General features: G+C 40.1%; 1 protein-coding gene across 3 annotated transcripts in view; it reads left to right on the forward strand.

Moving 5' to 3' along the window:
* abcf2a (ATP-binding cassette, sub-family F (GCN20), member 2a) overlaps positions 1-26,862 on the forward strand; it is a 60,376-nt gene that overhangs the window by 3,978 nt on the left and 29,536 nt on the right. For 2 of the 3 annotated variants that reach the window (XM_073045208.1, XM_073045187.1), the window contains exons 2-6: positions 15,251-15,455; positions 16,517-16,729; positions 17,286-17,468; positions 18,807-18,978; positions 19,850-19,945. In XM_073045208.1, the coding sequence (XP_072901309.1) occupies positions 15,287-15,455; positions 16,517-16,729; positions 17,286-17,468; positions 18,807-18,978; positions 19,850-19,945 (833 nt within the window). In that variant the 5' untranslated portion in view covers positions 15,251-15,286. Of the gene's footprint in view, positions 1-12,290; positions 12,404-15,250; positions 15,456-16,516; positions 16,730-17,285; positions 17,469-18,806; positions 18,979-19,849; positions 19,946-26,862 lie in introns of all 3 variants that reach the window. The other variant, XM_073045198.1, reaches the window with a different exon arrangement.

A 26,862-nucleotide genomic window follows, 5' to 3' on the forward strand; every position in this document is an offset into this window, starting at 1 on the left:
ATTGAAAGTAGTTGTCTCTATAGTGGTATAGAATGTTATGATTTATCTGTGTACACATACATATGACTACATACATTGTTGCAAAACAATTATGTATATAGTCTTAGTGTTTGGGCAGTATTTCCCTTCCTTATTGCTTGTACATAGTGACGGAGATGCTACATAAATATTTTCAGTCTTCATGTTGTGAGATGGATGTAAGAAATTTTAAGAAATTCTAATTCTATAATTTTTTCATGTAATCACAACACAAGTTTTTAAAATTTGGTCACTATATTAACTGAGTCTTGCAATTTCCAGATTTTCCAGTGTAAATACTTAGGCTCTGTTTATAATAACTGATTTTTATTAGTTGGACGAGCTGCAAGCCATTCTCTGACTTGAATTGTTTTCTTTCAAGGAACCTTTCCAATATTTAAAAAAAAAGATGAAGTATTGGAAAATTGATTTAGATAATGCAGATGTATTACCTTTGAAGTTCAGACCAAAGATGTACAGGTTGTTAAAATGTAATGTGATAGCTTAATTTTTGCTTAAAGTGCTTCATCTGTAGACTTGTCTGTTAAGTTTTGTGTGGTACACACAATCTACATAGATGCTCATAATTTCATCATTGTATACTATTATGTTTCATTTATTTTAAAGTTCAAAATGTTTTTTCAGTAATACTTCTACCATGGCTATTATCTGGCTAATGACAGGTTTATCAACTTTGCCTCCATCTGCTGACTCTCACAGCCATCTGGACTATACCACTTTGTGCCCTGTCACTCGTAAAAATGCCATACCCTTCTCTCAGATCCTCCATTTCTGCCACATCTGCCCTCAGGATGAGGCTTTTCATACCAGAACATATCCTATTCCCATTCCTTCGAAGAGATATCCCATTCCTTCAAAGAAAGGGGCTTCCCTTCCTTGATCAATGCTGCCCTCACCCGCATCACTTCCATTTTGTGCACATCTGCCCTCACCCCATCCTCTTGCCATCATGCCAAGGATAGCGCTCCTTTTGTCCTCACCTACCACCCCACTAGCCTCCACACCTAGTACATAATTCTCCATAACTTATGCCATTTCCAATGGGATCCCACCACCAAGCACATCTTCCATCCCCCTCCCCACCCTATTATAGATTATATAGAATATGGAGGATCTGGTCATTGTTTTTCAGTTTTGTTTTGGCATGAAACACAGTAATATTGCTAGTGTGGTGTTATTTACAGTGTCTTATAAAACTATTCCCCCCCCCAACCCTTTGTTCACATAAATGAGTATTACAACCAAGAATTTTGATTAATTTAACTGAGAATTTTTATTTGTGAATCATATGCTCTTTTTTTCCACAGTAGAGCCCAAAAAGGAGGGATAACTGTAAAGCATGAAAAACTTAAAAATTCAAAAACTGAAATGTCAGCAGTTTGAAAGTATTCATCCCCCTTTGCTCAGTACTTAGTTGAACTACCACTCGCAGCTATTACAGCCAGTAGTCTTTCTCTCATCACCTTGTTAAAAAATCCAATCAGTTGGTATCTCGCACAAAACCATTCTGGCTCTCCCTAATTAAGCCATGGTTTCCAAATGCTCATATATCCTATTTCTCTTCCCCCTCTGAGAATTTTCTCCAGCAATTACCCTACAACTGATATAGTTCCCAGGGTTTTCTCTTGTTCCCTTCTTAAATAGAAGTACAACATTAGCCACTCACCAGTTCTTCAGGAACTCAGCTGTGGCTAGAGAAGACAAGATATTGGCCAAGCGCCCTGCAATCTTGCCTCCTTCAGTAACCTGGGGTAAATCCCATCAGGCCCTCGGGATTTATCCACCTTAATACTCATTAGGAGGCCCAACACTTCCTCCTCCTTAATCTGTAAACAACCCTAACGTATTTATACACTCTGCACTGATCTCCTTGTCTTTCTTATCCTTTTCCTTGGTTAATACTGAAGCAAAGTACTCATTAAGTACCTCACTCACATTCCCTGCATCCAAGCAAATGTTCCCTCCTTTATCCTCAAGTAGTCCCATCCTCTTAATAGTTATTCTCTTGCTCTGATGTATGTATAGAATGTCTTGGGAGTCACCTTAATCCTACTTGCTAAAGACTTTTCATGGCCTCTCCTGGCTTTCCTAATTCCCTTCTTTACATTTCTAGCTTTGTACTGCTCACATGCTTTGTTTGATAGATAGATACTTTATTCATCCCCATGGGGAAATTCAACATTTTTTCCAATGTCCCATACACTTATTGTAGCAAAACTAATTACATACAATACTTAACTCAGTAAAAATATGATATGCATCTAAAATCACCCTCTCAAAAAGCATTAATAATAGCTTTTAAAAAGTTCTTAAGTAGTTTACTTAAATACATTGAGTCCTAACCCCGGCACTTTAACATATCTTACTCCTGGCGGTTGAATTGTAAAGCCGAATGGCATTGGGGAGTATTGATCTCTTCATCCTGTCTGAGGAGCATTGCATCGATAGCAACCTGTCGCTGAAACTGCTTCTCTGTCTCTGGATGGTGCTATGTAGAGGATGTTCAGGGTTTTCCATTATTGACCGTAGCCTACTCAGCGCCCTTCGCTCTGCTACAGATGTTATACTCTCCAGTACTTTGCCCACGACAGAGCCCGCCTTCCTTACCAGCTTATTAAGACGTGAGGCGTCCCTCTTCTTAATGCTGCCTCCCCAACACGCCACCACAAAGAAGAGGGCGCTCTCCACAACTGACCTATAGAACATCTTCAGCATCTCACTACAAACATTGAATGACGCCAACCTTCTAAGGAAGTACAGTCGACTCTGTACCTTCCTGCACAAGGCATCTGTGTTGGCAGTCCAGTCTAGCTTCTCGTCTAACTGTACTCCCAGATACTTGTAGGTCTTAACCTGCTCCACACATTCTCCTTCCGAAGCTTCCTAACTTCCGAAGCTTTACATACTTTTCCTTTCTCTTGACTAAATTCATTACTTCTCTGGACATCCAAGGTTCTTTTATCTTTTGATCGCAGTCCTTCCGTCTAACAGGAACATACCTTTCCTGTACTCTGTGCAATTGACCTTTAAACACCCTCCACCTGTGTGATGTGGACTTGTCAGAGAAAAGATGTTCCCAATTAACACTTCTTTGTTCCTGCTTCATGCCCTCATAATTTGTCCTACTCCAATTTTAAACTCCCACAAGGGACATACCTATCTATATACTGCTAAAACTCATGCTCTGTTTGTTTGTGATCTCCAGTTAGCGCAAACGGTGCATTACAGCGGCACTATTTTTGGCTAACTCAACTTAAGATGCGCTAATTTACAGAATGCAGGGAAAGTTTAGGGTTATATGTATAAAATTGCTCACTCGCCAAATCAACAGCCCCGCTTTCACCCGAGAGCCGAAGTCAGTCATGATGGAAACTGCGACGCAACACCATGACGCATGCGCACAGCCAGCCTCAGAAGCGGCTTACAATGCTCACAGCAGCGACACCAACCAGAGCAAAAGGGCAGGGCAGGTCTATTTTGAGTGGTTACATTCTGTTTTTGCACAATCAGCATGTGCAGGATTGGGACAGATCTAACTTGCACCCATCAATAAGAGATAATTAAATCTTATTGTAATGACGTACTTCGAGACACCCATCAAGCCCTTTGCTGCAGTCGAAGGACAGCGGTGACTATATCACGTCCATTTAGGAGAGTGCCAACCATCAAGAATAATCAGCATCCTGGAGGCTTTGGTGTTACTGCTTCATATCTTCTGTCCAGCATTAGGGTAAAAAAAAAATATGGTCAGCCTAATTATGCCACATGGAAAGAGAAGGGGGACATTATGGTCAAGAGATTACATCATCGGGAAGCAGAAAGGAGAGGGCGAGAACAAGAATCAGATGAGTCTAGAGCCACACATCTCCAAGATCAGAGACAAGGAATAAACAGCAGAAGAGATGAAGAGACGGCGGATGAAAGGACTGCATGTCTCCAGAATAACAACGAGAGACACAAGGGTGGCAGATCAACCAGAAATGATGCCATCAAAAGTGTCCTTATTTAAACAAGGAGGAGCTATATTTGCCTTGCTATGTGTTGTTCTTCTTTAATAAACTGAAGTTTTCTTCTTCAGTTTCCAAAGCAAAGGATTACCAAAAGCATTCAGGCAAATTTAATGTTCATTCTGGTCACATCAGACTGCACTACCCTTCTCTCAAAGGGTGCCCCAATAAAGACCTGCTGTCTAGTCCTTATTGTTAGCTATCCTGAAAGTAAAGAAATTGTGGTTACTGTTCTCTAACTGCTCACCCATTGAAAGGTCAGTCACCTCGCTTATTACCCAACACTAAGCCAGTACAGCCCCTCAACTTGCTGGACTGTCAACATATTGATTTAAGAAATCTTCCTGGATATGCTTAAATCGTAATCCCTTGCGCTAAGAAATCAAATTCGCCAATGACTGCAACCCTATTATTTTTACACATTTCCCTAATCTGATTACATACCTGTTCCTCAATGTCTTGTTAGCTATTAGGAGATCTGTAGTACAATGTGTTTGCTGTAGTACATTGTAATTGCACCCTTCCTATTCCTGAGTTCCACCCAAATGGACTTGGTGTCTGACCCCTCCATTATGTCTCCCCTGAGTGCAGTTGTGATATTGTCCGTGATTAGTAGTGCAACAACCTCCCACCTCCCTCCATCACCTCCTCTATTTTTTTCTAAAACTTTGAAGACCTGGTGCATTAATCACTCATTCCTGCCCCTCTCAACCAAGTTTCATTTATGGCTACAACATTGTAATTCCATGTATTGATCCATGTTCTAAGTTCATGGGTCCCCAGAAAAGGTTCCAATGATCCAAGAACTTGAAACCCTTTCTCCTGCACCATCTCCTCAGCCACTCATTCATCCGTGCTTTCACCCCATTCCTATCTGCACTAGCCCATGGCACAGGAAGTAATCTGGAGATTACAACCTCGGAGGTCCCTTTCAGTCTCTTTCCTAATTCTATGTTCTCACTGCGTAGGAACTCTTTCCCCTTTTCTACCTATGCCATTAGTACCAATATGCACCATGACCTCTGGCTGTTCACCTTCTCCCTTGAGAATATCCTGCAGTTGTTCAGATACATCATAGACTCTTAAACCTGTGAGGCATCCCACCATCCTGATGTCTCTTTTGGCGCCACAGAATTTCCTTTCTGTCTCCCTAACAATATGCCCAATCCGTTTTGTTGTTTTTGTTTGTGTAAGAGGAGGGATTGGAGAGGGGGTGGGTTCGATGTGTCTGATTTGTTTTGTTCATCTTTTTTTGTGTGAGAAGAGGGGTATTTATGAGGTTTTTAGCTATGGTATCTAGGTGCTATGACCAGGGCAGGTTGTTAGTGATGCTCACTCCTAAGAACTTGAAGCCCTCAACCTCAGCATCGTTGATATAGACAGGAGTATGTGCACTGCAATTCTCTCCCCTTCCTGAAGGCAATAACAAGCTCTTTTGTTTTGCTTACATTGAGGGAAAGTCTTCATTTCATTCAGCTATTCCAACTCATTATTTGAGATATGACCCACTTTGGGGGTATCACCTGCAAACTTGTAGATGGACGGAGTAGAATCTAGCCACACAGTAATGATTGTACGAGGAGTATAGGAGAGTGAGGATGTATTGTTGTTGAGCACCAGTGTTAAGAATAATAGTGACAAAAGATATTGCTCCTATCCTTACTGATTGCAATCTGTTGGTTAGGAAGTCAACGATTCAATTGTAGAGGGATGTGTTGACTCCCAGGATCTGGAATTTGATGGTGAGTTTGCTTGGAGCAAGAGTATTGAAAGTGGAGTTGTAGGCAGTAAACAATAGTCTGATGTAGTTGTTGTCCAGATGCTCTAGAGAGTGTTGGACTAGAGCTGGATAATTACTGGTGTGTAAAAAGGGCCCATAGGATCACTGGGGACCTGAGTCACCCCAACCACAATCTATTCCAGCTACTACCATCTGGGAAACGATACCACAGCACAAAAGCCAGGACTGACAGGCTCCGGGACAGCTTCTTCCACCAGGTCATCAGACTGAAGAACTCACTCTGATTTGAGTGTACTCTATATTACATTGACTATTCTATTTATTATAAATTACTATGATTGCACATTGCACATTTAGCTGGAGATGTAGTGTACAGATTTTTACTCCTCGTGTGTGAAGGATGTAAGAAATAAGGTCAATTCAATTCAATACTGATCTGTCACAGATCAAGTTCATTTATTTAAGGTGGTCATCATTTGGTCATATCAAATGTAACCTGGTCACTGCTAGACCAAGGGTCCTTTCCGCTGAGAAAGGAGAAGTAAAGCCATTGGAATCCATCATTCTGACTTCACACACTTTGCCATCTTATGCTGGGTTGAAATCCTGGAATTCCACAGCTAACAACATCATGAGAACTCCTTCTCCGCAAGGTTTATGGGGAAGGTCAATGTTGTCCAGTGTGGGGAAGAATATCTGTGCTACTTTGCTGCAATCCTTTAATCTTAGAACAAGTTGTTGGTTAACTTGTAGAATACAATTCTGGGCCAGTTTGATTCAATAGCAGATACAGTGAACATTGAGGTTTTCCACATGAGTACATAGTGTCTGATGGGAACACATTGTTAGAAGAATAGGTTGTTATTTTGCCTGGTATGTCCTGACTTTTCCTTTTCCTCACCCTCATTTAATCTTTGGAGTTTCATCCCTTGAATCAGAAAAATTAACACGCAATAAGAAAGAAATGATAGCACTGGACAGGGTGCAGTGCAAATTCAAAGTTCAAAGTATATGTAATAGTCACCATATAAAGCCTTGTGATTCATTTTCTTGCTGGCATTCACAGTAAATACAAGAAACATAATAGAATCAATGAAATAGGATGGACAAGCATCAATGTGCAAATACTGAAAGAACAATAAGTCATCAATTTTGAGAACATGAGATGAAGAGTCCTTGAAAGTGAGTCCATAGGTTGTGGGAATAGTTCAGCAATGGGGTGAGTAATGTTGAGTGAAATTAAAGTTCAAGTTGAAGTTGCAGCTATATAGAACCCTGGTCAGACCCACTTGGAGTACTGTGCTCGGTTCTGGTCGCCTCACTACAGGAAGGCTGTGGAAGCCATAGAAAGGGTGCAGAGGAGATTTGCAAGGATGTTGCCTGGATTGGGGAGCATGCCTTATGAGAATAGGTTGAGTGAACTTGGCCTTTTCTCCTTGGAGCGACAAGAGGATGAGTGGTGACCTGATAGAGGTGTATAAGATGATGAGAGGTGTTGATCGTGTGGATAGTCAGGCTTTTTGAAGTGGCGAGCATGAGAGGGCACAGTTTTAAGGTGCTTGGAAGTAGGTACAGAGGAGATGTCAGGGGTCAGTTTTTTACGCAGAGAGTGGTGAGTGTCTGGAATGGACTGCTAGTGACAGTGGTGGAGGCGGATACGATAGGGTCTTTTTAAGAGACTCCTGGATAGGTACATGGAGCTCAGAAAAATAGAGGGCTATGGGTAACCCTAGGTAATTTCTAAGGTAAGGACATGTTCAGCACAGCTTTGTGGGCCGAAGGGCCTGAATTGTGCTGTAGGTTTTCTATGTTTCTAAGTTTGTCATTCAGCCATAGATGAATATACATGATTATAGCAAACAAAACTTTAGGGCCAAGGTGCAAAACACAGTACCAACAGTCACACAGCGCAAAGCACTCATAACACATAAGATAGTGAGCACGTGCAGTGTCTATAAAAAGTATTCAACCCCCTTGGAAGTTTTCATGTTTTATTATTTTGTAACATTGAATCACAGTGGATTTAATTTGGCTTTTTTTTGACATTGATCAACAGAAAAATTTTCTTTTGTGTCAAAGTGATCTAAATTAATTATAAATATAAAACACAAAACAATTGATTGTTCAAGTATTCACCCTTTTCAAGTCAGTATTTAGTAGATGTACCTTTAGCGGCAATTACAGCCTTGAATCTACATGGATAGATCTCTATCAGCTTTACACATCTGGGTACTGCAATTTTTTCCCCCATTCTTCACTACAAAACTGCTCAGGCTCTGTTAGATTGTATGAGGATCATGAGTGAACAGCTTTTTTCAAGTCCAGCCACAAATTCTCAATTGGATTGAGGCCTGAACTCTTACTTGGTCACTTCAGGACATTAACTTTGTTTTTACGCCATTCCTATGTAGCTTTGGTTTTATGTTTGGGCTCATTGTCTTGCTGGAAAACAAATCTTTTCACAAGTCACAGTTCTCTTGTAGACTGCATTAGGTTTTCCTTCAGCATTTCTTTGTATTTTGTTGCATTCATTTTACCCTCTATGTTCACAAGCCTTCCAGGGTTTGTTCTAGTGAAGCATCCATACATCATGATGCAGTCATCGTACTTACCAGTAGAGATGGTATGTTTTTGATTAATTGAATTGACTTTATTACTTACATCCTTCATATACTGAGTAAATATCTTCATATTACTTCTCCATCTAAATTTGCAATGTGCAATTTATAGTAATTTATAATAAATAGTATGTACAACAGGATAGTCAATATAAGATAGAAATAGAATTTTATCAGCATGAATTGATCAGTCTGATGGCCTGGTGGAAAAAGCTGTCCCGGAGCCTATTGGTCATGGCTTTTGTGCTGTGGTACCATTTCCCGGATGGTAGCTGCTGGAACAGTTTGTGGTTGGAGTATTTGGCTGATGCCAAACATGGATAGTTTGATGGTTTCATTAGACCATAGAACCTTCTTCCAGCTGGCTTCAGAGTCTCCCACTTGCCTTCTGGCAAACTCTAGCTGATATTTTGTGTGAGGCTTTTCAACCAAGGATTTCTCTTTTCCACTCTCCCATCTCAATCACTGAAGCCTGTAACTCCTTCAGAGGTGTCATAGGTCTCTTGGTGGCCTCCCTTTTGCATTACCGCTTTGCATAGTCTCTTAGTTTTGGAAGACGGCTTGCTCTCAGCAAATTTATAGCTGTGCCATATCCTTTCCATTTCTTAATGATTGATTTAACTGTACTCCAAGGGATATTCAGTGACCTGGAAGTTTCCTTGTATCCATCTCCTGACTAGTGCTTTTCAATAACCATTTTGCAGAGTTGCTTGGAGTGTTCTTTTGTCTTCATGGTGCAGTGCTTGCCAGCATACGTACTCACCAACAGTTGGACCTTCCAGGTACAGGTGTATTCTTACTACATTCAATTGAAACACTTTGACTGCACACAGGTCTCCAAAAACAGATCTCCATTTAACTAATGATGTGACTTCTAAACCAATTGGCTGCACCAGTGATGATTTGGTATGTCATATTAAAGGTGGGGGGGGAGGGTGAATACATATGCAACCAATTATTTTGTTTTACATTTCTAATTAATTTAGATCACTTTGATATGAGTCTTTTTTCTGTTGTTCAGAGTCAAAACAGCCAAATTAAATCCACTATGATTCAATGTTGTAAAACCATAAAACATGAAAACTTCCGGGGGGGGGGGGGGGGGGGGGGGAAGGAGGGTGAATACTTTTTATAGATACTGTATAAGATATCAGTAAAATACAGTCACACAAAAAATATAATCCAAGACTCTTGGTCCATGAATATTACAGTAGTCTGCAGTCAAACACAATATGGCTTGTTTTCTGCTGAGAGAACTTTGGGGGTGGCAGCACTGACTCCAGCTTCAGTGACACTCCACACCATTCCTGGCATGCCGTTGGAGAGCATCAACTCCATGCCTCTTTCCTAGGCAGCTATAAGCAGGTGACACCACATCTTGAGGCCTAGTTCTTGCTGTGATTGAGGCCATCCAGCACCCTCACTGTCAGCCCTGCCATCTGCCAATATATCAGTGAATCTGACTTGCAGAATTCCACATTAATAATTTCCAGCAGCTTCTTGTGATCATAAGAAAAGTGACTAAGATCACTGGCTGTTAGACTGCACACTGACTCCTCTGACACCTCTAATGCAGACAGCAGCACAACCTGCAACGTCCAGCTCCTTCAGTTTCTCTGCCAATGAGCAATTCATTGATGATGTAGACCTGCAGTATTTAAGTTCTTAATGTCCAACAGCACCTTGTGATCGTAAAAAAGACAGTAACACCTTTGGTTAGCCCAGTAGAAGCCACTGCAATTAAATGTGCTGTCATCTTACTGGAAGGATCTTGCTGTCTTCCCTTGGTTTAAGAGCTTGGTGATTGGGGGGTAATAACTGTTCCTGAACCTGGTGGTGGGGGTCCTGAGTCTCCTGTACTTTCCTGATGACAGCAAGAAGCACGGCCAGGAATGTAGGGGTCCTTGATAATGGGTGCTGCTTTCCGTCAACAGAGCTCTGTGTAGATGTGCTCAGTGGTGGGGAGGGCTTTACCTGTACTAGACTGGGCAGTACTTTTCCATTCAAAGCATTGGTGATTGCATGCCAGGCTGTGATGCTACCAGTTAATATACTCTCCACCACACATTGAAAGAAGTCTGCTGTTTTTAGATGACATGCTGAATCTTTGCAAACTTCTAATAAAGCAGAAGTGCTTCTTCGCTTTCTTCATAATTGGCCTTGCATGCTGGACCAGAACACGTCCTCTGAAAGGATGACACCGAGGAATTTAAGTTGCTGTATCTCTCCACCTCTGATTCCCCCAATGAGGATTGGCTTAGGACCTCTGGTTTCCTCCTCCTGAAGTCAATAACCAACTCCTTGGTCTTGCTGACATTCAGTGAAGCTTGTTGATGTGACACTACTCAGCCAGATTTTCAATCTCCTATATGGTTATTCATCAACACCTTTGATTTGACCAACAACGGTGGTGTTATCAGCTTGGCCTCACAGTCATAAGTATAAGGCAAGTAAGGGCTAAGTACACAACCTTGCCACTGGAGATTGTGGAGGAGGTGTTTTTGTCAGTCTCAACTGACTAGAATCTGCAAGTGAGGAAATCAAAGATCCAGTTGCACAAGGAGGTATTGAGGCCTAGTTCTTGAAGCTTACTGATCAGCTTTGAAGGGAAGATAGTATTGAATGCCGAATGGGAGTAAATGAAGTGCATCCTGGTGTATGAATCTTTGCTATCCAGATGTTCCAGTGTTAAGTAAAGAGCTAAAGAAATTGCATCTGCTTTTGACCTGTTGTGGTAGGCAAATTAGAGCAGATCCAAGTCTCTCCTCAGGAAAATGTTCATACGTTTCATCACAATGGATGTAGGTGCTGCTGGACAACAGTCATTGAGGCAGGTTGCTATGTTCTTTTTGGGCACTGGTATAGTTAAAGCCTGCTTGAAGCAGGTGAGTACCTCAGACTGCTGAAGCGAGAGATTAAAGATATCAGTGAACACTCCAGCCAGTTGATTGGTATAGGTCTTTTGTACTCAAGCCAGGTACACCGTCTGGGCCAGATCCTTCGTGGGTTCTCCCTTGTGAAGGATGCTCTTATGTCACTGAAATCACAGGGTGATCAGAGCTCTGGGAGCTTGTGAAGTTGCCTCCATGTTTTGACAGTTAAAACGAGCTTAAGAGGCATGAGTTCATCAGGGTGAGAAGCTTTGTTGTCATCTCTGCCAACACACACAAAATGCTGGTGGAACACAGCAGGCCCGGCAGCATCTATAAGGAGAAGCACTGTCGATGTTTCGGGCCGAGACCCTTCATCCTTATAGATGCTGCCTGACCTGCTGTGTTCCACCAGCATTTTGTGTGTGTTTGAATTTCCAGCGTCTGCAGATTTCCTCGTGTTTGTCATCTCTGCCACTCTGTTTCACTTTGTAAGAGGTGTTCAAATCCTGTCACATCACATGTGAGATGGCTTTCCAGAGATCGTACCTGGATCTCCTGTATTTTACTTGGTTGCCACACCTGAAAGTCTCTGATTGGCCTTCAGCAGATTACGGCTCTCCAGATTTATATAGGGCTTCTGGTTGGGGGGGGGGGGGGCCTTAATGATTTTGTGGAGACACAGTGGTGTACAACTTTTAATAATGTCCATGACAACCAAGGTGTATTTCAGGATCCTCTGAGTCATTGGACAAGGCCCAGTCCACCATCTTGAAGCAATCCTGTAGCTGCTCCCCTGTATCCTGTGACTACCTCTTTGTCCAGGAGAAGGGTTTGCACAGGCCAGGGGTCTGCTTTCCCTGGTGTAGAAGAGGTTAAAGGGCTTATAGATAGGGTAAATTGCAGGTGACATTCCTAATATAGGCAGGTAAACTTAGTCAGATTTTGGGTAAAAGGTAAATGATTTAGAAGGGATATGAAGGGGACTTCTATTAATCAGATTGGTGAATTCCAGAATACACTGTTGGTGAAAGAAGAGTCACAGACAACATTTAAGATCTGGATGTACATTTGAATCACCTAGAAAAGAAGGTTCGGGCCAAGTGCTGGAATTTGTGATTAACGAGGGTAGGTTTCCATTGGTGTGGATGTGCTGGGCCAAATGGCCTGTTGCATGACTAGATAAAATGTATTCTTTTGTTTGACCTTGCTGTTGTGTTTTCTGGGAGGTCGGTAGCATGTATATTGTGCTCAAAAAGCCTGGACTTGAGTTTTTGGGTCACTTCCATTAGTTTTGAAATTTGTAATTTTAATTGTTTCTGCAATATCTTTTTATTCAAAGTCAGAGTTGCATAGCATTGATACAGGCTTATGTAGGCTCACCATGTCTACTCCAACCATCCTGTTTGTATATATTGAAAGGCCTAGATAGAGTGGACATACAGAGGGTGTTTTTAATAGTGGCAGAGTCTAGGACTAGAGGGCACAGCCTCAGAATAGAAGGCTGTCCCTTCAGAACAGAGATGAGGAAGAATATCTTTAGCCAAAAGATGGTGAATCTGTGGAATTCATTGCCACAGACAGCTGTGGAGGCCAAGTCATTGTATATATTTAAAGCAGAGATTGATGGCTACTTAATTATTAAAGGTCATGTGTAGAAGGCAGCAGAATGGGGTTGAGAAGGAAAATAAATCAAGCAATGGTTGAATGGCAGAGCAGCTAACATATGCTGAATGGCCTAATTCTGCTATTCTAATTGACTTCTTGTCTGTACTAATGCAACTTGCGTGCATGAATTCTACATCCCTTTATGCCATGCTCATTTATGCATCTTGAAAAGTATTGAAGTGAGCAGGAGATAGAGAAATATATAATTAATCCAGAAACCTCTGAAATATTGTTGTTGCGTCACTGGCAGCTCATTCCAATTTCAACTATTCTTGGTGTGGAAAAGTATTATTCATCGTTTCTTCCCCCCACCCCCCAAACATCTCAATCTAACCAACTGGTTTGTATTCCTGTATTCTGAATTGATAGGATTATTGCAGATGTGGCCAGCTGCTAACTGTTTCAAGATGTGTAGGTTTTTTTTTCGCAGCGATCAACCAGAGTTAGGCAGCACTTCATGATTTGTTCAGAGGGTGTAGAGGCTGCAGAGCCATTCCTCAGGAGCCAAGTGCCAGGTGGTCTATACCTCAGATGAAGGTAGGTCAGATTTGAAGCAGATTTCCTTTTAGAACATAAGATACAGGAACAGAATTAGGCCATTTTTCCATTCTGAGTTTCCTCTGCCATTAGATCATGGCTTTTGTTAAAATCACCTTATCCAGTCTTCTCCCTGTAACCCTAAACCCTCTTACCAGTCTAGAACCTTAAGGACAGCCAATGACGTGGCCTACAACTCTCTGGCAACAAATTCCACAGAATCACCATTCTTTAACTGAAGAAATTCCTGCCCATTTCGGTTATAAATGAATGTTCCTTTGTTCTGAGGCTGTGCCCTTGGATCACAGACTTTCCTCATTATTACTTTTATGTAACATGTTTAATATAGTAAATATCTCCTGGTACTTCAATGAGTTGATTAACAAAGCATTTATGATCCTCACCGAGCTCATATGCAAACTTGGCTAGTTAACAGGCTCTGCGAACAGCCATATGACTCAGTGGCCACCTTTCTTAAACAATATACTCCTAGGGTCGGTATGCTTCTGGTTCAACCAAACAAGAAAGTTGTGATGTTTCAATTTAACGGTACCCCAGTTTGAGTGAATACTGTGTAACTACTGCCCAGACACAATTATCAATTGGCAAGAAATAACGGATCGTAAATTGCATACAATTATAAAGAAAGTATATTTACTAATTTCACCTTTATCAAGCAGTGAAGAGAAAAGAAGTAGAAGGGCCAGTTACAATTAAGCCAGTCTAAATGTGCACATGATGTTGAAGCTCATATTGTCCAAAAGCTGGGTATGACTCATCTTGGGCTCCTTCATCTTGCAAAGCACTCCTTGCAATCACGTCTTCCCGTCGGATTGAATCCTTTGACCATCTCTCCTGATCTTTTCTTCTCGCATTTCCCACCAAAAGCCCACAAACCTCAACAGTGTCTGTAACAAATCTCTCTCCGCTCTTCTGCCAACTCCACTATCCTGATTGGCAGGACATAGTATTCCTAAGTTGAATACCGTAGCCCCTCTTTAGCCGAAACCAAAGCATTCTACCAGCAGGACACTGCTTTTACAGAAAGCTACTAAATTAAATGTCCTACAGCATTAGCAGTAAAAATCTTAATTGGGGCTTCACACATTTGAAATGGAACTATGCAAAGTAAAAGATAAGTTAAACTCAGGACAATTGAGGGTAGAGAATATGATAAAGAACCTGGTTGGAGCTTGGGCTCTTGATTCCATGCCAGTTTCAGTGAAATTATTTAGAGTGTGCAAGATCCCAGATGTAGGTTGACAGTAATTTGGGATTAGAAGGAACAAGGCCACCACTATGAAAACAAGATTTGAGGCATTGCTGTATCAAGATCTAGAATGATTGCCAAAATAATGGAGAATGGGACTTAGTGCGAATTAGGATATAAGCAATAAAAGTTTGAAGGAACTGTCGGGAATGTTATTTTGGTGGAGCCTGAAGTTAGTAAAGCTACGGATATAGGTTTTTAGCAGGTGAGCAGGCAGGGAGTGGCACGCATAGTCTTTGGATATCAATGATAACGGGCTGGAAGCTAGACAGGATCAGATAAAAGGCAGTCTGGTTCAGCTTTACTCAGTGTTAGGAGCTGTAGTTGGTCCCTATGAAGTATCTGAATGATTCTGTGTCTTTCCCAACCCCACTCCCCATTCCCATTCCCTGCCAGAGGATGACATTCTGGAGTGCACCAAAGTCACTTTTCTGAAGCACTAGTTCAACACATAGTGGGAACCCCAAGGTGTAAAACTAAACTATTTTATCTTTTGGCAGATTCTGCTTCCACTGTAACACAAACTAATAGCAAAAATGCCTTCCGATTTGGCCAAGAAAAAGGCAGCCAAAAAGAAGGAAGCAGCAAAGGCTCGTCAGCGTAAGCCTAAAGCCGCAGAAGGTACTGAGGAAAATGGTGATCTTGGCACAGATGAAATGGAAAATTCCAAAACACAGATTAATGGGTCTTCTGGTCACGATGCAGGTAGGGACTTTGGTTATGGCAGTATACAACATGCCAGAAGTTAGACTATAAATGTCAGGAAAGGTTTTAACTTGTTTGTTGTAAAAGAGCTATCTCTACTTGCACTGTGCTGAATGGATTGCCCGCCTATTTTAGCATGAATACTCTTAACGGATCTTTGGTGTAACTGCAAACATAAGTAGACAAAGTAAGGTTGGCAAAATATCCTTCCCTGAAGTTATTGCATCAGGCAGGTTTTTATGAAATTCTGGTCCCTGTTGACCAGAAACACTGAGCATCTTCAATGTTTTGCATTGTGTGACTACAGGTTCCTTTATTGCAAAGACAGCAGCAGTTCCAGAATGTGGGTCATCACTAGCTCCTTGAATAAGAGGCATTGCATTGATGTCCAATATACAAGAATGTGGACATCACTTATTACATCAATTAAAAATGCATTTCAAATCAAGCTGTTTAATTCCAGATCTATTCTTGAATTTAAATTCCACATTTTCCACAATGAGATTTGAACACATCTCCAGATCAATGGTTCTGATTGTGGGTAATTTATCTGCTATGCTACCTTGCAGTAGGCTGGGCCTCCTCTAATTTCAACATAACTAGATTGTTACATGTGAATGTTAAAATTATGTCCTAAAGATGTTCAAAATTGTGAGATGGTTTATAATTTGGAATTTTCCAGTAGGTAATTCATGAGTCTTTACCTAGAGAACACTGAGAGGAGCAAGTTCTGCACTATGTGTTGGTTACCTTGCATTCAAGGTAAAGCTGGTTAAATGCTTAAAAGGGAGAAATAAATTAAGTGCTCTGTTAGGGTGAGAAGTGACACAAAGGGGAGTATACAATGGTGCAACTGAGGGATCACTTAACTGTAAATTTAATATAATTTTATCTAATGCCATTTTAAAAAGAGCAAGTTAGTTTCACAATGTTCTTGAAGAACTAAATGGAATGCCACCCAATCATACAGGGTGTCTTGAATCCTCTAGGAACTCTTGTATTAACCCTTTCCTTCATTAGTTATCGGCTCCACGTCCCTGAAAAGTATCTCTTTTTCACAGGCTTGGCTCATATTATCAATGAGCTGGATGAGTTTGAGCTGAAGAAAGCAGCAGCCCGGGCAGTCACAGGAGTCTTGGCCTCTCATCCCAATAGTACAGATGTTCATATTATTAATCTGTCACTCACATTTCATGGTCAAGAGCTACTAAGTGACACCAAGCTGGAGCTGAATACTGGCCGTCGCTATGGATTGATTGGTCTCAATGGCACTGGTAAGGTCATAAGTGGTCAGAATGTTGGGACAAGTACCTGGAAGGTTTTTGAAGTTCGCAACTCTTCAACATTGTACGGAGCTGGTGTCTGTTTCCAAAGTTGATTTTCCTCAATTTTCTTGAAAGCTTATCAAATGTGGCAGCTTCTATTACCCTATAAGAGGTTTTTTGTAGCAGTGTGTCACTGACATATGTGGTCAGTCCATTACTGATTCCATAATGTGTCTGGTTGTGAGGGTCCCTAGTGGGCATTTATTGCTATCATCTAACTGGATCTTCAACTGCAGTATTTGGGCCAGTAGTTCAGGGATTTATGGGGACCTCCTAGATCATTAAACTGGGGCAATTGGCCAACTTAAAAATTGGAGCTTGTAGACAGCATGAACTTGTCAACTAAAACTGTGTGGAACCCAATAAATATAGCCCCAAAAGTATTTTTGCAGATCGAGTAGTGCTACTGTACTTTGTTTCCAAAGAATCTAACAGACTCTCCAGTTTGGGAGGGGACATTTGTGTCTTGCTCTTTGCTAATATTGACCCCCTTTTCTCATCCCAGGCAAATCCATGCTGCTGTCTGCTCTAGGTCATCGGGAGTTACCGATACCAGAACCCATCGACATTTACCACCTTACACGAGAAATGCCACCTAGTGACAATACACCACTGGATTGTGTGGTCGAGGTTGACAAGGAACGCATCACTTTGGAGAAAGAGGCAGAGCGTCTGGCCCATGAAGACTGTAACTATCTTTTGGATTTTGCTCTAGTTTTTGTGTTGGTTATATTTGAAGCTTGAAAGTTGGAAATTAAAATAGTTGGTGCAGGAAATCTGAAATAAATACAGATTTCTGCCAACAGGTCAGACAGTATCTGTGGAAGAACATCTCAAGTTGTTGACTGTCCATGGAAGTGGAACTTGAGAGTGCAGTGGCATAGCAGTTAGTGCTGCTGTTGGATGGCTCCAGTTGTTCAGGGTTAATCCCCACTTTAGCTACTGCCGGTGTGGGGTTTGCTCTTCGTTTTTGCAACTGCTTGAGTTTCCCTTGCCTGCTCTGGTTTCCTACTTTATCCCAAAGATATGATGGTAAAGATTTTGGTTAGCGATTACCTTTAATAATCGCATACACATCAAAACACAATGAAATATGTCATTTGCATCAATGACTAACACATTCTATGGCTGAAGGTGATCCACCACCATCATTTTGAAGATAAATTTAAAACAAAATAAATCCAATTTTGGAAACTTGCGCTTTAAGCAGGCTCTGTCTCCTTTTCCATTGGCTATGGCACCTCTATCTTTAATCCCTATCATTTCTCTTTCTATATTTTCTTGAGGTAAAAGTCTACAGTATGACAAGTGTAACAAAGGGAGGTAATGTTCTAGAGGCAATTTTTCCATTTATAAATTGTAAACCTGTTGTAATCCATTTGACACTCACTATTCTATAATTCAGTTTTCAGTGCTTAGCTGAAAAAAGCCCTTAAAGATGTGGCACCAATGTTAGATGGATAAAGTTGTGCAATATTTTCAGAACGTGAATGGTTTCAAACTAATTTCAGTGAGTAACACTGGCCAATTATTGCTAGTGAGAGCATGTGCAGCTATCACTAACATCAGATACTGGTAGCTAACACTGGCAATTTTGTGACATGGGCTGGCCAATTGTTGGAGCAGATTCCACTGCACTATTTCCTGTTGGATAGCACACGAGTATTGAGATGTATTTGGTGAAACTACTTTGGATTCTTGTAGGACACTGTCTCGGCCCGGAGGAATTTGGCATGAGGTGACTGAAGGAGCCAAGAGATGGTTTTGTCTTTTTGCTATTACAAGCTCTATCATAGTGCTGAGCTGTAATTGTGGTGGGACTCAAATTCACATGCTATGTGGTGTTTGTAGTTGTTACTAATCACATTTTTGCAAGCTGATGAGCAGTCTTTCACTATCACATTTGAGCTCCAGCTAGTCTATCAGCCTAAAGCAGTTAATGGATGTGACCTATGATTGAGATTTTCCAGCTGTGACTTTTGAAGTTTCACTGTCTTCTTCCCCTTCCTTCCCTACCGGATTCCAGCTGAATGTGAGAAACTTCTACAAATCTATGAACGTTTGGAAGAGTTGGATGCGGATAAGGCAGAAATGCGAGCTTCACGGATTCTACATGGTCTTGGGTTTTCACCAGCCATGCAACGGAAAAAGATGAAGGATTTCAGTGGCGGTTGGAGAATGAGAGTAGCTCTTGCCAGGTAAGCGAGTGAAGAATGAGTCTTGGTGATGCAGATTCAGTGGCCTGTCTAAGGCAGATGACATGTAATTTTTTTTTTCTAAAGATCATGGGTCATTAGATAATCTTCAGCATCATGGAAACAATGGCATAGGTAGATTTTTTGAGAAAGGAGATGCAGTTCAAGTTTGGGTGAAAAAACTTGTTGTCAAATGTATATTGCTCTTTTGTATGATTAACTGATTCACTGAATCCAGATTTCACAGCTGTTTAGAGATATTCTCCACAATTCCAGTCAGTTTCTTTGGTAGTATAGTTAGCATTCCTTCATCAACTGAAAGTTCAAAAGTGTACAAAATGCTCATTAATTTCAATATAATATGATATTTCTTGAGTAAAAAGCACCTACCCTGTTCAGTGTAAAACATTTGGTGCATTTTGAATTCACGTGTTTGAAACATAATTGGCATTTGACAGTAGGAAGTTTTTAACTGATTTTACTAATCAGATTGCTCATGATCTTGGTCAATAAAGAACAGGCTTGAGAGGCCATGTGACATTATCCTGCCTCTGATTTGTATGTTAATTTGCAGTTCTGCTATCCCTTGTTATTTCATTGCAGTCAAGTAGCATTAGTGGATGATGTGGGTTACAATTGTACAAAAAAAAAATCTAACTTTATTCCATTAGCTTTAATTTGAATTTATAAGGAGCATTTGAGTGAGATTCCAGGTAATTTTGTTGGGTCTCAGTGCCTCCCCTTCAGCACCACCTGGATGGTATAGTTTGAAGCTATTAGTAACCAAAGTGCAAGTTAGAAACATTTACTATTAGATAGCTTATTATTTGTGATCCATCATTTCTGATTACTGTGGCTTATTACCATTTTCCAGAGCTTTGTTCATCAAACCCTTCATGCTACTGTTGGATGAGCCCACTAATCATCTCGATCTGGATGCCTGTGTGTGGCTCGAGGAAGAACTGAAATCGTAAGTTGAGTGATTTAATTAATATTGATGTTGCTTGGATTTCACTCCAGCATGTACCACCAGGCTCAGTGACCCTCTTTTTACTCCCCTGCCCCCTTTCCATAATAAGACTATTAAATGGTTGCCAAGTATGAGAAGGATTGACATCACAATCTGCTAACATCCTCTAATTTTACAGTGTCATGGAGGCATTTGTATGTACATATTTATTAAATAATTAAGACTATAAGACATTAGAGCAGTTTTGGGCCATTTATTCCATTCCGTCTGCTCCATTCTTCCATCGGGATGATTTATTATCCCTATCAACCCCATTCTCCTTTGACATTTTTGACACTCTTACTAATCCAGAACCTTTCAGCTTCCACTTTAAATATACTCAATGATTTGGTCTCCACAGCCACCTGTGGCAATGAATTCTATATATTCACCACCCTCTGGCTAAAAAAATTCTTCTTCTTCTCTTCTAAATGGATGTCCCTCCAGTCTGAGGCTATGCCCTCTGGTTCTACACTTGCCCAGTATAAGAAACATCCTAAACAAATGCATGACTTTAATTGGAGTTTGGAGAATGTAGACAAGAACTAGAATGTGGAGCTTGGGAGAATCTGATGTTTCTGGACACTTTGTAATTTTTACAGTGACTGTTATTAGTGGGACTGGTGGTGGCAGAGTGGTTCTCAGACTGGTAGTCCTGACCCTTGAGACATGGGTTCAGATCTCACCACTAACAGTTGTAGAATTCAAATTCAATTAATAATTAGTACTTAAGCACAGTCTTCATGATAATATCTACTTGCAATATTTAATATTGCACTTTAGTTTGTTATTTATGTGTAATTCATCTGTAGATTCTATTCTTGCCATAAGTTGTTGTGTGCCATGTGTGTTAAGTATACTACTCTGCTTTACACCCTGGCTTGTAGAAACGTCGTCTCATTTCTATATACGTTATATACATGTATATAGTTAAATGACAATAAACTGGATTTGACTTGATGAAGCCATGTAATAGTTTCAAACTCATCTGGTTCACTTTTATTAGGAAGGGAATTGGCTGTCTTTCCCTAATATGCCCTCTAGGTGGTTCTAGACTTCCATACCTGCAGGAATGAGGTCAGAATCAGGTTTATTATTACTGAAGTATGTCATGAAATTTGTATTGTGGCAGCAGTACAGTGCAAGACAAAAATTACTATACATTACAAAACATAGTTTGAAAGAGGAATAGCAAGGTGATGTTTATAGACTGTTCAGATATCGGATGGCTGAGGGGAAGTAGCGGTTTTTAAAATGTTGAGTGTGGGGCTCCAGGCTTGTGTACCACCTCCCTGATGGTAGTAATGAGAAGACGGCATGGCATGGATGGTGAGGATCCTTAATGATGAATGTTGCCTGTTGAAAATGTCCTGGCCTGAGGGGTTCCGGTGAAGTCATCGTCCAGAATGGCAGCTTAAATCAATAACTCCTCCAGAAAAACGCATATTTTGCCCTGTTAATCCATCAGATATAAGATCTTTCGAAAATACCTGAATTGATAAGAGGGGTAAGAATGGAGATTTAAAAAAAGCATCTCTGCGGAGCCTGTGGACGAGAGGGGTGCAGCGAGCAACTCTCCTACCTGAACGCGTGGTAGCAAGGCTGATGGGCCTCGTTCAGGCAAAGCGGCAAATACGATAAAAATTCTGGAAGAGATATGGGGATTCCAAAAATATAGAAAACAACAACTAAGTGATATCAAGTCAGAGCTCGCCAACGTCAATCAAAAAATAGTGGCAGAGACACAAATTGAGAAGGTGAAAGATTGTGTTCAAAACGTGGAATGGATACTAAGTAAGACTATAAAAATATTAAATCAACAGGCAAGTAAACTGCTTGACCAGGAGGGAAGATCACGGCGTAAAAATATCAGGATTTACAATATTCCCGAAAGAGCGGAGGGTTTGTCTATGACGAAGTTTGTACGAAAGTTGCTGCGGGATGTGCTGGAGATTCCTTTGACTACGGAGCTTGAAATTGAGAGGACACATCATGTGCCTACTGGAGATAGAGAAGATAAGCCATGCTCAATAGTAATTGGATTCCTTTGATACATTACCAAGGCAGAGATTCTACGAAGGGCCTGGGGAAAGAAGAGGGTGTTTTTAGATGGGAAATTAATATATTTCGATCAAGATTACCTCCCAGTGGTCCTGCAGAAATGTAAAGAATACTCTGAAGTAAAGCAAATATTAAAGCAAGGAAGGATTAGATTCCAAACTCTGTATCCTGCTAAACTGCAGCTGTTTTATGAAGATGGGATGCAACTATATTAGACAGTGGAAGAGGTGACTACAGACATGAAGGCCAGAGGGTTGCCCATCAGCGTGATCAAACCGAGGGAAAGCCTGGCTGAGAGAAAGCAGGGGAGGGGAAGAGGATGAGAGAAATATATCAGGAAGAGACTGAGTTTTCTGAAGACAGCCCTCACCTCCTCCAGAAGAGCCATAAGGTTTGGCTAACTTTAAAAATGTTGATAAGTTAAACGGAAGCAAAAATAGACAGTGCTGTACCTATCTCGAGAAATACTTAAGATAATGTGGATTTTATATTACTCAATTATTTTTTTTCCATTCATTCACTCCTTTCCCCCCCACCTAAATGAGAATACACACACACACACACCCCCACGGGAGGAATACAGTCGGCCCTCTTTATCCGCGGATTCAACCAACCGCGGATCGGGAAAACACGGATGTTCTCTCTCCAGCACTGGTTGCTTGAGCATGTACAGACGATTTTTTCTTGTCGTTATTCCCTAAACAATACAGTATAACAACTATTTACATAGCATTTACATTGTATTAGGTATTATAAGTAATCTAGAAATGACTTAAAAGTACAGGCAGTCCCCAGGTTATGAATGAGTTTCGTTCCTGAACCCATCTTTAAGTCGGATTTGAAGTCGGAACAGGTACATCTGTTATTATTTAGTGTCAGTTAGTCAAACATTTTTCTTAGCATACAGTACATATTTACCTTTCTATGCATATAAAACACTTAAGAAAAATACGTATTTGAATAATTAAACCACTGCGTTGCATAGTAATAATTGCAGCTTTCATCGGGACGGGGCCTATCACATGCTCCATTAAAATTGTTCCGATCGTTGACCGACTGTAGCCTAACACCTTTCCAGTGACTGATGGTGTTTCACCTCTTTCTGATTGCTTTATTACTTGCACTTTATTTTCAATTGCGATTGTGATTATTTTCGTGAACAGAAACACTACGGATTCAGATCTGCGCCACCGGGTCCTAATGTCCACCGCACTGAGACAGGTTAAATAAGGGACTTGAGCACCTGCATTTTTTGGTATCCGCGGGGGGTCTCGGAACCAATCCCCTGCGGATAAGGAGGGCCAACTGTACACAGGGAGATCTTTTCTGTGTAATGGATATAGATTTGTTCACTTACTTTTATGGGTACTGCAATGGGGGTCCTCAACTCACAGGTAGGAAGGGCTATCCTCCACAGCTAGATGTTTCCTCTAGCTCAATCCAGGGTCATCTACTAGAGACCTCAGCCTTGGAATCACACCTTTGTTGCCTTTTTTAATTTGCATTTCTTGGTTCTTATTTGTTCAGGGAGTAGTTCGATTAAATTTTTTTCTGCTAATTTCAATGATATATTGACATAAATACACATGGCTAAGAACAAAGTAAAATTCATTTCCTTTAATGTCAATGGGCTGTTAATTCCAATCAGACGTATAAATCAGGATATAGGAGAGGAATTGCTGTTCTTATCTCAAGTAAGCTAAATTTTGAAAAAGTTTTTGAAATGGGAGATAAGGAGGGCAGATATTCTGGTAAGGGGTAATATAGAGGGAAATTCAGTTACTCTATTGAATATATACGCACCCCCAGGAAGTGATAGTAGTTTCTTTCAGAAAATTACTAATATTATGGTAATGGAAACAGAAGGTCTCCTGATATGTGGGGGAGGCTTAAAGTTACAATTACAACCAAAGTTAGACTCTTACAATAGAAAAACCTATGAAACAAAATCCTTACATAAGAAGGTTAATACACTTTTCAAGGATGTTGGTCTAATTGATATATGGAGGGACCTTTTCCCCGACAGGAGGGATTACACTCATTATTCTGCCCCCCCATTCTGTATATACAAGAAAAGACTATTTCACAACATTTGGAAAAGACAGACAAAATAAACACCTGTGGAATTGGGACAATAGATGTAAGTGACCATGCACCTATATATTTATCTGTTGATTTTGGCCTACAACCAAAGAATATTATTTGGAAACTAAATTCAAGTCTACTCAATGATCCCTATTTTAAGGAACAAATTAAAAAAGAAATTGGTCTTTACTTAGAATCCAACGATAATGGAGAGGTTTCACCTCCCATTCTATGGGATACTCTGAAGGCTGTTTTAAGAGGGAAGATTATAGCGATATCTTCATATAAGGAAAAAATAAGGAATAAAACATTAGAGGAATTACAAAATAGGCTGCAGGAACTAGAAAAAAAAAACACATTGAATTTAGCAATGGATACATTAGAGGAGATTTTTAAAAATTAGGAATGAAAGTAATAGTGTAGCTGTGCAAGAACTCGGAAAAATTTAATGTTTCTGAAACAGACATTATGAAAGTGGATCTAAGTCTATGAAAATACTGGCATGGAAACTGGGGAAAAAAAATAGAAAATACAATTCATAGAATTAGGGATCCAAGAACAAAAATGATGAGAAATAAGCTAACTGAAATTCAAGAAGCTTTTGAAGTTTTTTATAAAACTGTAAATTCCAAAGTTCCAGGGGGAAGCATAACCCAAATTGACACCTTCCTGAATTCTCAAGAGTTACCCACTTTAAGCAAAGAACAAAATAGAACGATGACTGCTGACATAACTGAAGTTGAACTAAAAGCTGCAATTAGTAAGCTTAAATTAAACAAGTCACCAGGATCAGATGGGTATGGCAGAGTGGTACAAAGAATTTAAAAATGAGTTAATTCCTGTCTTACTCCCCACACTGAATTGGGCTCCAAAAAGGGCAGAAATGCCACCCAGCTGGAAGGAAGCGATAATCTCACCTATACCGAAAGAAGGCAAGGATAAAATGGAATGTGGGTCATTTAGATCAATGTCTGTTCTTAATGTAGATTATAGATTATAAACCTCCATCATGGCCAAATGATTAGAAGAGTTTCTACCCATACTGATATGTATCAGACAGGTTTTATACAACAACGTTAAACACAAGACAATATACGAAGGACACTTCACATTATGCATCATATACAAAAAATTAAAATCAAAGTAATAGTGATAAGTGTGGAAGCTGAAAAGGCGTTTGATTCGGTTGATCGGAATTTTCTTTACAGAGTTTTACATAGATTTGGTGTCCATAACAGAATTATTAAAACTATACAGGCACTATATGACAACCCTACTGCTAGGATTAAAATCAATGAATATTTATCAAATAGCTTTACTCTAGAAAGGGGCACGAGACAGGGTTATGCACGATCACCACTACTCTTCACGTTATATCTGGAACCATTAGCTCAATACATCCGACAAAATGAAGATATCAGGGGAGTTACTATTAAAGGACAGCATAAATTGGCTGTTACACGGATGACATTTTGATGTATCTTGGGCAACCAGCATACTCTTTACCTGAATTGATGCACTCCTTTGAACAATATGGTCAATTATCAGGATACAAGATCAACATAGATAAAACCAAATTAATATAATTATAGCCCACCAAGAGAAATTGATAGGAGATATCCCTGGGTGTGGCAAACAGGCTTTCAAATATTTGGGCATAAAATATTTCAAATATTTTATGCTAAAAGATTTGGCAGAATTATCAGAATGCAATTATCAGCCTATATATAAAAAAAAATTAAGGAAGTTATTACAAGATAGAACCTAATTCCTTCTTTTAGTCTCAGTTCAAGGATTGAATCTACTAAAATGAATATACTGCCCAGACTATTATATCTCTTTCAGACCCTACCAATAGAGGTTAATCAAAATCAATTCAATGAATGGAACAAAATGTTATCAAGATATATTTGGCAAGGTAAAAGGCCTAGAGTTCATCTCAAAACTTTTTAATTAGCCAAGGAAAGCGGGGTATGGGGCCTAACTTCTCTTAGAGATTATTATTTTGCAGCACAGTTGAGAGCTGTGATATGTTGGTGCAACCCATCATATGACGCTCAATGGAAAAACACAAAGGTACATAAATACTATTGATAACCCATGGGTGAAATGGACTCTTAAAATATGGAAAACTATTATAAAAGAATATGAATGAGAGGGAGATATTGCAATTCTTAAATGGTGTGCATATGACTCGGATTTTACACTGAATAAACTGGATGCTAGATTTAAAGAATAACAGTTCTTTGCAATGTAATGAAAGAAGGAACACTGTTCAGTTTTGAAATGCTTAAAGAGCAACATTTATTAGAAAAACAAGACTTTTATCGGTATTTACAGATGCAACAATATTTCAATAGGATGGTTAAAAATATAACCAACGCAAGTACATGTTTGATAGAGCTATTTAGAAAAGCATATAATTCAGATAACAGTCAAATCTTAAAACACGTTCGACTTCATACATTAAAACTAAATGGGAGAAGGAGGGAGGGATAATTATATATGAGGAAGAATGGACACTAATATGTAGGTATCAATGGAAGTGTACCTGTTCACAGAAATAGAGGGAGTTCAGATGGAAAAACTTGATAAGATATTTTATTACACCCTCTCAGAAATCCCATCATGATAGTAACCTCCCTGTTAGCTGGAGAAATTGTGGAAATCAAAATGCAAACCATTATCATATTTTCTGGGAATGCCCCGTTATCAAAGACTATAGGAGTGGG

Source organism: Hemitrygon akajei, chromosome 1, assembly GCF_048418815.1.
Source record: "Hemitrygon akajei chromosome 1, sHemAka1.3, whole genome shotgun sequence".
NCBI classification, from domain to species: domain Eukaryota; kingdom Metazoa; phylum Chordata; class Chondrichthyes; order Myliobatiformes; family Dasyatidae; genus Hemitrygon; species Hemitrygon akajei.